This window comes from Asterias rubens, chromosome 3 (genome assembly GCF_902459465.1).
Source record: "Asterias rubens chromosome 3, eAstRub1.3, whole genome shotgun sequence".
NCBI lineage: Eukaryota > Metazoa > Echinodermata > Asteroidea > Forcipulatida > Asteriidae > Asterias > Asterias rubens.
This window is the reverse complement of record NC_047064.1, coordinates 8378193-8391248: the sequence shown is the minus strand read 5'-3', so window position 1 is coordinate 8391248 and position 13056 is coordinate 8378193. Positions and strand designations below refer to the sequence as shown.

The 13056-nt window shown below is 39.8% G+C and overlaps 1 protein-coding gene across 1 annotated transcript; it reads left to right on the top strand.

Annotated features, from left to right (window-relative positions):
• Positions 1–6637: 6637 nt before the first annotated feature.
• Positions 6638–11302, top strand: LOC117288562 (ankyrin repeat domain-containing protein 34A-like). Its single transcript, XM_033769468.1, has 4 exons — positions 6638–6702; positions 8907–9660; positions 10043–10718; positions 10797–11302. Exons 2-4 carry the CDS (start codon positions 9141–9143, stop codon positions 11146–11148), a joined length of 1548 nt encoding a protein of 515 aa, XP_033625359.1. The 5' UTR covers positions 6638–6702; positions 8907–9140; the 3' UTR covers positions 11149–11302.
• Positions 11303–13056: the final 1754 nt, after the last annotated feature.

Genomic DNA, 13056 nt, shown 5'->3' with positions numbered 1-13056 from the left:
ACTAGTGGTTTAAACCCGCCGAGGCCTGCATGGTTCTTGATATTAATTTAAAATTATCGAGAACCAGTGATTCCCTTAATAAACCACAAGGGATACTGACTCGGATAAACTAACAAGTCAGTTTCCTTTGTGGTTTATTGTTTGATATCTAAAATAAAAAGTTGCACCCCTTAAAGGCACTGGACACTATTGGTAATTACTCAAAATAATTGTTAATGGAAAGCGGTTGATATTAAACACATTTTGAGAAACGGCTCCCTCTGAAGTAACGTAATTTTTGAGAAAGAAAGTCATTTTCAACTCAAATATTTGAATTTGTTTTTGCGACAATCAGAATTAGATTTTGAGGTCCCGAAATCAAGCATCGACTATGAAAGCACACGACTTCGTGCGGCAAGGGTGTTTTTTTTGTCTTCCATTATTATCTCGCAACTTCGACGAATAATTGAGTTCAAATGTTCACAGGTTTGTTATTTTATACATTATTTTGAGATAAACCAAGTGAGAAGACTGGTCTTTGACAAATACCAAAGGTATCCAGTGTCTTTAAATAAGGTGAGACCATGGGAGCCGCTTCCCTGTTTGTATCGTAAACGTGTGGGCGATCCCTGGCTACACGGCAGTATTGGTTGTATGGCTTCGGCTGTTCCGAACAAAGATTTTGGCAAAATAAGGAGACCGCCTTGGCCGAGTGCGGCCACGTTGAGTCGAGATCGTTGGTTCAAATTTCGCTCCAGTGACTTTGGCTTTGTTTTATCCCAAATAACTGTTGTTGATAGTGTGGTTGTTGGGTCGTGGGACACACCATAAACTATTTCGCCCAACTTTAAAATGAGATAGCTTGATACTGCGTCCTTGCCCTACATTGTGCACTCTGCTTTGCCATTACGTGGTATTAGAGATTATAACAGGTCTTCATTTGACCACTTTTGAGTCGTTAAATGATAATGTATATTAAAATACAATCTCATTCAAGTTGATAAGATTTCAAATCGGTATATCAACACAAACAATCCAGCAACGCAAACTGTTTGGAAGATTGTGCTGCTGTTGACCGTGTTGTGGCTTTTAAAAATAATGTCATAAACATTCTGCGGATTTTTGTTTTTGTTGTATGAGTTGCGAAGCTTGCAGGGTCACTCATTTTCATTTCATGACAGCTTTCATTAAATACAATTTATTTTCATATTTAAAGGATACACGTTTGGCAATTGCAAAGACCAGTCTTCTCATTGGTGTATCCCACCATAAGCATAAAATAACAAGCCTGTGAAAATTTGAGCTTATATAACTGGTCATCGAAGCTGCGAGAAAATGATGAGAGAAAAAACACCCTTGTAAGACGAATAAGTGTGCTTTCAGACAGGAACACAAGAACCTCTTTCTCAAAATCTATGCTACTTCAGAGGGAGCCGTTTCTCACAATGTGTGATACTATCAACAGCTCCCCAATGCTCGTTATATACCAAGTCAGTTTATAAGTTAACATTTGTTTTGAGTAATTACCAAACGTGTATCTTCCCTTTAACGGGAGAGTACACCTTTGGTTGGAGAGCTGTTGGTACATAACAAAATAGTGTTAAAACGACACCCCTTGAAGTAATGTAGTTTACGAGAAAGGGAAATTGAATCTGAGCTTCAGGCATGAGGCAGGGGTATGTTTTGGCGACCCATGGCCGGAAAATCCTGACGTAAAATTCGTTGTTGACCGACAACATTTCCGAGAACTATACGCGAAAACAGGTCGGTAAACCAGAAACTATTTGTGACGATAGGTACGTCTCTTGAAAATTCATGTTCTTATAATAATAATAATAATAATAATATACCTTATTCTTGTTTATATTCAATTAATGGAACGTCTTTGTTCAATGTGACGCTTCAGAGTATTTAATTTGTTTTAAAGGCAGTGGACACTATTGGTAATTACTCAGAATAATTATCATCATAAAACCTTTCTTGATTACGAGTAACGGGGAGAGGTTGATAGTATAAAACATTGTGAGAAATAGCTCCCTCTGAAGTGACGTAGTTTTCGAGAAAGAAGTAATTTTGCACGAATTTGATTTCGTGACCTCAAGTTTAGAATTTGAGGTCTCAAAATCAAGCATCTGAAAGCACACACCTTCGTGTGACAAGGGTGTTTTTTCTTTTATTATTATCTCGCAACTTCGACGACCGATTGAGCTCAAATTTTCACAGGTTTGTTATTTTACGCATATGTTGAGATACACCAACTGTGAAGACTAGTCTTTCACAATTACCAATAGTGTCCACTGTCTTTAAAGAATTCCATTGAAACTTTTCGAAAGTATACGAACGCCCGAGTATAGGCTTGTGTACCCTTTCTCTATGGTCAACAAATCTTAATTAAAGCAATGATTCATCATATCCGATATTGCAAAGGAGCACATTTCTCACTTTACATTTCTCAGTCATGGTCATATTTGTTCATATAATGTTAAATATAGCTGGCTAGTGCCTATAATACACAAAAGAAGAAGTCCTAAAATCCATCCAATGTGAGCCCGTGGCCAACGCGATGTAATTTCATAGAGCAGCAATTGTCACTATTTGAACTGCAAACAGTGACCGAATCATAGCCGCTGATGAGCCACTTTGTGTTCATTGTAAAAGGAACAAATAGGTGTTTATTAAAGTCAATAAATACAGTGTTATCCTTCTTCATGGCACTGTTCTTTTTTTGCTTAAATCGATCATAAATCGATCGAGAGACCTTTTTTATGGTACCTTTTCGACAAAGCCATTGTGGCGGATAGCATGCATGAGTGGGAAGTTATCAGCATCAGACGCATGAACAATTTCTCTTCGATTGAAACGAATGTGTGTATTATGAGAGAATGGGACAAGCAGGAGGTCTAACAAACATGTATGGGTGGTACATGTATCCCTACACTATAGAACCTTTATGTGGTGGATCAAAGTTCGAATTCTACCACGGGAGCCCCTGGGAGAAAAAAATATTATGTTCTAGTCTTATTTATTTATTTCCTTCATTAACCCCAGGTAAGCCAAATCAGTAACCTGACATGAAGCATAAGTTGGTTACTGTTGGTGTCGTTTCCTCTGGGCTTTCACTTTTTATGTCTATACCAAACAGAGCAAGGATTTACTGGAATATCTAACCGATGGGATTCGATTCACGCCCGGTGGCTGGCACAAGGCCAATTTGAATATCATTATTTGAATTGAAGGGAAGCCGAAGGATATATATATAGCTGCCATGTGTAGATGAAGGACCCTGTTCCAACTAATTCATTCGTGTGTCTCATAACAAAATCGCAAACTATTATATAGCTGATGTCAATTTTATAAATTTTGTTTAATTTGTTTCACCCTTGATACACACACATCGTAAAGAGTATAATTATCTTGCTGACGACGCGTCGTGTTCTACTTTCTATGTTCTCCCAACTAATGACTGTTATGCATTATATCACACATCTATATATTAATCAGTATTGTACCTTCGCTCGTGTTTCTTATCCATTATTTCCAAAATTCCTTTCATCCCGTAACCTACGTGGTTTATTTGCCATGATATTGTCTCTGTACAGCAACCCAATAGCAATAAGTGCTCAGTACAACCATGCAAACATACATAGGTAAACTTCCTGCAAGAAGAAGACAACGCCCTGAAATTTGAAAGAAGGAATGAACCATGTTGTCTGTAGGTGAAAGTTCAACTATGCAAGCCTGACAATTCATAGGCAACCTTGTGTTTCTTGGGAGATTTCCGAAACGGAGAAATATGGCAGGCATGCCGCAGCTAAATGACGAACACCTTCACAGTAACGACATGAACTTAGAACTTTCGGCAATTCAAATAAGCGGCGGTAACTTTGGGGTATCAATAAGAGCCGTGTGGCCGGCAGAAGGTCTCAAGGCTGGATTTCCGGCCGGGCACTCAAAGTACAACTTTTTACTGAATTGAAACATCCACAGCAATAAAATGGCTCATTTGAAAAAGAGAATAAAAACGTCTTCAACGCCACCAAAATACCGCTGCCCGCATTGTGACAGTGTCTAAGAAATCCTATTCCATCACCCCCATTCTGAAACAACTACACTGACTCCCTATCTCTCAACGAATCATCTTCAAGCTGATGCTCATTGTCCACAAAGCACTTAATGGCAAGAATCCCCACTATATTTCTGCACTTCTTCAAGTTTACACTCCATCAAGAAATCTTCGATCAAGTTCCATGCTTCTTCTCATGTAACCCAAGTCTCGCTACTCCGTGGGAGACAGGTATTTTTCTTCAGCTGCGCCACACATCTGGAACTCTCTACCACCTAATCTTAGATTTGTCTTTGTACCACAACATTCAAATCTCTTCTCAAAACTTATCTTATGTCACAGGTTTTTACAGGACTAATTTCGTTGTGTCTGTTTTACGTTGTTTTGTATTGTTTTGTTTGCTGTTGAATCATTATTATATCATTTTTATTCAAGTTATACAGAAATACTTCCAAGACATGTTTTTATATTCCCATGTGTTATTTAACTTTCCTGTAACGGCCTAAGTGCATGGCAGAAAATGACTTAAGTTGCACTCTTACTTTTCTTGACACGCAACACAAAATTGGGACAGCCCTTGCAATATTGTAATCCTCTTGCCGGGCACATTTTCGTAAAAGGAACCTTCTTGCAGGCACACGACGAAAGGCTAAGTTTCTCATTTTGATAGTCAGATGGGAGATGGAGAACTGGTACCGTTTATGACTTTATAATCGATGAGATTGTGTGCACACATTTTATTGAGTCGATACCAACCAACTTCTGTCTTCAAAGAAAGCCTCAAGACACTGGTCTTGCCCCATAAAATCATAAGAAAGGACCAATAAGGTGTGTCTCATTGTCTAAGTTTAACACGTTGGCAATTATTTCACGTTACAAAAATTCGCAATTGAACAAATCAATGGCCTGAATCCGATGTGCCGCGTCAGTGATTACCGCTGTCACATTATAATCCCAAAAATACACATCCCTTGACGTCACTGGGTTGCAAAGACAAACTTGGCCAGAAGCCAGATTCCCAACATCTTGCGGCAAATACATACCCAGAACATTAGTGTTGTTTGCATGCCATAATGACGGGCAATTACGAAGGATAGTATTCTTCGAAATGCTGAAGCAAATAGTCAATATCTTGTCATTGAGTGATCCATTAATAATTAATGACCAGGCTCTAACCTGACCATTCGACACTCGTGTGTGACCCGCTAAGAGCTCTTTTAAACTACACTTTACACAAACCAGTTTGAACAAATAAAGAAATAATCTGTAAATTAAGCCATAGCTTCTGACTCTTACACAACGGGACAATATTGCAAACATGAAATAAACAATTGAGACTTAAAATAAGATTTAAGATGGGCCATATTATTAAAAGAGCCTTCAAGGTTTCAAGTTCTTATTCAATGGGTGTTCCTCACACTAGACTCTTAGAGATGGTTGCAAACAGTAACAAGTAAAACGAATTGTAAAGAAACACACACATAAAAACACCTTACCAACCAAACATACAAACAAACAAACAAACACTCCAACAGTCCAACAAACAAAGAGACAAAACATACAGACAGACCCAATACAAACGATTATGAAACTAGTTATTGAGGGAAAACACCCTTCAGATTTTGTGTAAGCGTTAGCCCTCTCGCCCGTCCTGGATCAGAGAGAGGGAGAGAGAGAGAGAGAGAGAGAGGGGGGGGGGGGGGGGGGGCAGAAGGAGGAGGAAGCGCGCCAGTCTTTCGATGACCAGCGGCGGTACGTGTAGAACCCCTCCCCCACCACACACTCAAACCTTTATAATATCAATGGGTAAAAACCAAAGTCAATACACTCTTTATCTCTGATTCAAATTCAACATCTCTTATAAATTATATACTTTATAAAAATCGAATAGATTGTTTCCGTTCCTGCGATGAGCAGTACTGATATTATGAATCTACACTTAACTTTAGATTCGTTCGAATCTACATTTTCCAGTTCAAATTGGTAAACATATAATTTTAAACGAAACAATTTACTGGATAAGGTTGCAAGCACTTTATACCATACGCTTAACGATTTTTCAAAGAAATAGTTTTAAATGTGACCAAACGTCTTTGACAAAGTACAAAGACTGGGGGAAATAGTTTAAGTCAGAGAAGGGACTCTGAAGATGCGTGACTTCAGTGCTCGCCTTCTATCCACGAATCAAATAAATCTACACTTTCTCGTCAATTCTCCACGCAACTTCCAAAGAAGCTCACAAAACGCATCATAAGGAAATCAAATATTCGTTTCAATTATTTTTTTTTGGGGGGGGATCTGTTTCCAGAAATAACACTCTTCCGCTAAGATGCAGCCTAATGAATATTCACACCGCACCGGGTCGATGAACGTACAATATCGATTGTGTTTTCCGCGTAGTTGGTACCGCTATGTCACGAGAACGGTTTTAAGTCCATGAGCAAACAGTGCTAGTTATTTCATCAGATGACTCTGTCAACTTAGTCAGTGTTTGCGGAGCAGTGGAGCAAGTCGGTTTATATAAACCTTTGCTTGGTATTATCACGGTATTATCACTTGACACTTTCAGACCACGGACACACATTTTATGAGAAGACATCTTGTGAAGACTTTCTCCTTATTTCTATGAATGTCGTTTTGATCGCCTGATAAAGAAACCCGTAAGTACACGAACAGTGACACTGTATGAGTAGTATTTTGAAGTAAAATTTTAACACCTCGAAAACCAAACTAAACTCTAAAAAAATGAGTTTTAGATGGGTTTCACCCTTATATCCCTTTTACGGGAAACGAACGTTTATTTTCGTTTCTTAAAATGAAAGGTTCAATGCTTTTGTTCTTCGTTTTTTGTGTGATCTGTTCTTGAACTTTTAGTTGTACAACCATCGAAATGTTTACACTCAAAGTTTGATTGTCTAACGATTTTACATAATCAATTGCTTTTTTATAATATGATTATAGATTCAATTATAGTGTTTTATTATGCAGTTTAATATGATTTCTTACATATTATAGTGGTGTGTTCCACCCTCTTCAAACCTGAATATCTTTATGTTGATTGAGTGTAGCACAGTACTCGTAGCATTTTGTTTTATATAACAAGTTTTTTTACTCCATGGTTCGACCCTGTTGAAAAAAGTTTTTCACGGATATACCTAATGACACATTAAAGCATTCTGACAATAGACCCGTGACCATTTCATTGCCACAAGGCCATAATCTTGTGTGCAATAAAGAGCCACAAAATAACGAGTCAATATTTAGTGTACGTCGCTAACATAAACAAAAGACACACCCTGGCACGGAATACCAACGGGGTGAGCTGGGACCTTACTCTGTCCTGTGGCTGGAGGAAAGAAAGAGCGGAGGCTGAGCCGTATGCGTAGTTGTTCTTGATCATTGTTGTCTGAATCCATTAACGGCATTACCTTCATTCATTTGGTGTTCAATAAGTGGCACGGTGTACCACCTTCCCTGTGTGTCTTAACTGTGGCCTGGGAACCTAAGATTGTTATGAGGATTTCAGAAGCCTACATTATTTATCTTATTTTAAAGGAACACGTTGCCTTGGATCGGTCGAGTTGGTCTTTAAAAAGCGTTTGAAACCGTTTTTTATTTGTTAAATGCATATGGGTACAGATGTTGTAAAAGTAGAATACAATGATTCACACAAACATGTTTCGAAATTGCATTATTTTCCTTTTACCTCGTTGACTAACACGGTCAGCCATTTATGGGAGTCAAATTTTTGACTCCCAGCATGGCCATTTATGGGAGTCAAATTTTTGACTCCCACAAATGGCCGACCGTTTTAGTTCGCACATTAAAAGGAAAACCACGCAATTACGAGGCAAACTTGTGTGGATCATTGTATTATACTTTTAAAACATCTCTCCAACCATATGCATCATTTATAAAAACCGGTTATCAAACGCTTTGAACAGACCAACTCGTCCGATCCAAGGCAACGTGTTTCTTTAAAATGCCAAGTAGTGCTCAAAATGCTATGTGCGAGCGCATGCGACCTGATCAGGACTTTGTTGTTATACAATTTATTGACGCCATTCTTGATTCTCGGAAAACTTCGGACATCGGCTTCCACCTTGCCAACCTACATAACGGTCTTTTGAAACTTCGTCATCAACAGACAGTCAAAACAGCTTGGTCCCATTGAACATAAGAGCATTAATCGATCGAGAACAGGCTATTTTCAGAAACATATTGATCCCAGATTCTACCATAGCATTATCAATAAACCATGCATTATTAACTCTATTGTGGCCATACAGAACGGGTAATCATCAGTTTCATGACAAATAAGTCTGTGATTTCGCAACAACCCAAATTTCAAGGATTCACAGCGAACCGCTATTTGCCCTTACCTTGCAGGGGTATAGACCAACCTGTGTTTAACAAAAGGGTGACATTCATTCCATCGCCTTTCTGGCAGGCAAGATACTACACTGGCCGTAATAGGAGACTTTTAAATTTGATGTCGTAATTTTCACGTAAATTCAATAGTTATGAAAGTGCCGAAGAATATTTCAGATGTTCTTTTTCGTTCTGATATTCAATAGTTATGAAAGTGCCGAAGAAGTTTTCAGATGTACTTTTTCATTCTGATAAAAAACCAGAAAGTACCATCTCTGCTAGCTATCAGTATAAGACGCTTTCTTCCATCGAGATGTGTATGTACCAATCGTGCAGTCCACGCCCTGTGGCTCTATTGTCAACAATGTGATGTCATCCATGTAGATAGGAAGTTTGAAACATAAATATTGAGAAGTATAAAACAGTCATAATATGGCCTTAGCGACAATGATGCAATGGTCACTGATATTTCTTATCTAAATTGTTCTTTCAGAACCAATGGAACGATGAATCACCACGGGACGCCGGTTGTATAAGCCAACACAAAAAAACTCCATTGTGTTTCAGTAACAACCAAACAACTGAAGATAAAGCAAGATTTGTCACAGTGGTTTGCGTAACCTAAACAAAATAAGTTAACCTATAAATAAACTTATTGTGGAGACTATTAAAAACAGTTTTGCTGAGTGGAAAACGAGAGTTTTCTGTCTGTTAACCGTTAAATAACATGCCCAGCTTAATAGTGCCAAATCCAACGTCTATAATACATATTCTGAGCGGTAAGAACAACCGTGACGTCATGATGGACCCCACAAAGAACTTACTGAGCGCAATGAGGTCCAACAGTTTCTCGCGAATCAAGTCAGCACTCACGGTTCCGGGGATAAACTTTGACGTCCGAGATCCAGAGAGTGAGTTCTACAGTCTCCTAATGAGAGTTTGCCTCTTAGATATGGCGCCAAAGAACCGGCGCGAACTGGCCAAGATACTTCTTGATAAGAAAGACATGAACGTGAACGCCAAGGACCGGGATGGCAGGACGGCCCTGTCACACGCCTGCCTCCTTGGGGATGTTGGAATGGTGAAGGCACTGGCCGAAGACTCAGACATTGATCCAAATCTTGGGGATCGGGAAGGGGACACTCCGCTGATGCACGCCTGCAGGGGAGGCCAGTTTGATGTCGTCACGGCACTTCTGTCTAATTTCAGGAGGGTGGGACTTCTGGTGAACGAACCGAACAACCAAGGTATGTTTACGCCATTAAAAAAAAAAAAAAAAAAAAATTAAGTGGAAATCTTGGTCTACTTCCAGAAGGCACACAGCCTAGAGTCGTGCATGTTCTCCAAAAACGCACACAATTCGGATGTGCAGATATGGTTATGACTCAATTTTTACCATCTACAAATTTTCTTATTCAATCGTTTCGGATACAACTATATCTAATCTTCCTCAAAACCCGAGTTATTATGGTCAAATTGAGTTTGGTAAAAAAACTGGCATTTTGCACTGTTGTGCCGTGCTATGAATATCCTGAAATTTACGCTATTATTGAAAATGTTAAACCTTTAAGAGTTTACCATGAATGTGAATTACAAAATGATCAACTGATTTACCTTGTTTTCATCCAGGTATTACCCCACTGATTGAAGCAGCAAGAGGTGGCCATGCCGACATCTGCCGAAGCCTAGTGACGATAGGTAACGCTGACGTCAATGCTCGGGACACGAAGTCTTTCAACACCGCCCAAGACTACGCTATCGCCAGCCGGCGTCTCTCTACCCCAGACATCCTCCTACTCTCCCCAATAGCCCAGAAGAAACTACAGGCACGGAAAAAGCGGGAGGCCATGGGTCGCAGCTCGCTCTCCGAGCTGATGAAACGAGCTGCCTTCTATCCGACCTCATCCTGGCAGCATAAGGAGTCCGGCACCGCCATCTGCCTTGAGCACTGCGACGGTAAAGTGAAGCAAACGAACAGTACACCACATACCAAATACAACCCTCTGCAACGGGAACATCTACAACAGCTGAACAGTGCCGTCTTCCAGGTCGCCAAGTACGGACTCATTCGAGTAGCAGAGCAAACCCAAGAGGAGGAAATCGAAGATATCGAGATCCCTAAGAGACTACGGGAGCGTAGGCTCTCCCTCTCTCTACCTGACCTCCGCGATGAGGACTCGGAGGGAGACGCAAAGTCAAACAGCCGATCCTTAAGCCCTTACAGACCAGCCAACCCACCAGACAATCTCCTCAGTGTATCCCGTCGACCATCACCACGTTCATCACCACGTTCATCACCACGTTCATCACCGCGTCCATCACCATGCTCAAGCCCGCAACCAAGGCGTAAAAGCTTAACACCAAGTGACAATCACCTCAAGACCACACCCAAACCCCAACACAAACCACACCCACCACCTCGTTTGAAGCTGCCCCCAGTGGTCGATTCCTTGAACCTTAGTCCCGCAGCCGGGAGGCGCAGGGGTAGCTTCCCTAATAAGGCATTCTCAGGTATACGACCGATACCAGTTGTAAAGACAACCAGACCGGGTATGAAACTGTCTGGCAGCCCACCAAATAACTGGGCCCCATCTGTACCAAAACCCAGCACCAAAAGCCACAGTACGGTGCCTGTTGTACACGTCATAACAGCAAATAAGAACGTTGATACAAAGGCAAGAGTGTCATGGGAAGGAAAGCCGTCTAATTCAGTTCCCTCATACCTCTTTAGATGATAAAGTTATACTCAATGAATACTAAGAGTGGTTGGCGATATGACCGTGTGAAAATTCTTTTGAGATTGTTATGAAAAGAACCGTTCAACTCGACATTTCGATCTGTGTGTTCTGGTCGTCTTCAGGAGAATACAGCCACCATCCTCCTGAAGTCAGCATTCCCTGATGCAGAGCAAACTGATCAAAACATTGAGTCGTTGGCCACCGTTTTCCTTTCTCAGAACCGACACTACTCAAAGAGATTTCACTTAGTGTTACCGCAAACCTGTCTTAGTTTACTTCCACCACGCAAAGTTTTAAAATCCTGCGCTATGATTAAATACTGCGGGTCAAAATTATTGGTGCACAGTTAACAGAGAAGAGAGTTGATGTCCATTAACTTTCCTTAAAAATGGACTCTACATCGGAGCTTTGTGGATGAAGGTTGCCGAAAAATGACAGGTTCGCATAATGTCTGTACATTAAGCAGTCAACTCGACTCAAACCTTTATTTATTTGTTAAGACAAATTGGGATTTTCATCATGCTCAATTCCAATGCAATTTATGTCCTAAAAGGTTTCTTGTAAACAAAAAACCCAGTGAAATATAGTTGATGGCAGTACATATTAAACTGAAAGCACTCTTTATAAAACTTGTTTTGAAAACATAATTTATCACAGCAATGTGTTTATTTTTGTGTGAAAATGGCGAAAGTCTGGCCTGTAAATTGAGAGGGCTTGGTGGTTGGTTTCAATTTACAAAAGGGCCACACACATCAAATGCACACCCATAGACGTTTGAAAGCACACCAAGGCAAAGAACAGTGCACTGAGGGCATGGCATTCTTGTAATTCCAACCACAATTAAATGTTCAAAATAATATCATGTGTAAAATAAGTTGGATTTAATATTTACCTTTATCTTAAGTTTTTTTTCAAAATAAAGATAGCAATCCTGCATCAAAATGTATATAAATTTATTTATTGTGTATTGAGTAATTAAAACTACTGCTATGAAAAGCAATGGTAATGAAGTTTGTATTTCGCAAGATTCATTTAAGCCCGACCCATTATTGTATTTTAAAGTGAAATTTGAATCAGCGTGAGAATCACGAGGAAAAAAATGATTAGGGTGTGACCAATCTATGGTGTGACCAGTCTCTCAGGGCCCAGTTGCAAAGAGCTGCCTAATAAACAAACTCATTGCTTGAAGGCAGTGGACACTATTGGTAATTACTCAAAATAATTATTAGCATCACTTTACTTGGTAATGATTAGTGGGAAGAGGTTGATAGTATAAAACATTGTGAGAAACGGCTCCCTCTGAAGTGACGTAGTTTCGAGAAAGAAGTAATTTTCCACGAATTTGATTTCGAGACCTCAGATTTAGAATTTGAGGTCTTGAAATGAAGTGTCTGAAAGCACACAACTTCGTGTGACAAGGGTGTTTTTTCTTTCATTATTATCTCGCAACTTCGACGACCAAATGAGCTCAAATTTTCACAGGTTTGTTATTTTATGCATACAAAATTATGTTGAGATACACCTAGTGAGAAGACGTCTTTGACAATTACCAATAGTGTCCACTGCCTTTAACACAGTTCTGATCAGCAGAAATGAGCAGGATACCAGTCGAAAATTGTACATGCGGTAACCTTTCTCTTTCTGGTAAGCATAATTATTTTGTTGTGCTTAGGTGCTCAAAGCAGACCTATGAAGTTGGGCCCAAAATACTCAATATTAAAAAAGATACTCCACAAAAGAATTATGTTAAAGTCGCTCAGCCTCCTGAAAACCAATCAGATATATTTCCGAACAGCTAAACATCAGATTTCTTTTACACTTTTGATAGGTCAGCCATTAGGAATTCCTGACGATTACACCAATACTGCCCCCCCCCCCCCCAAAAAAAAGGGTTGGTTTTCCCCC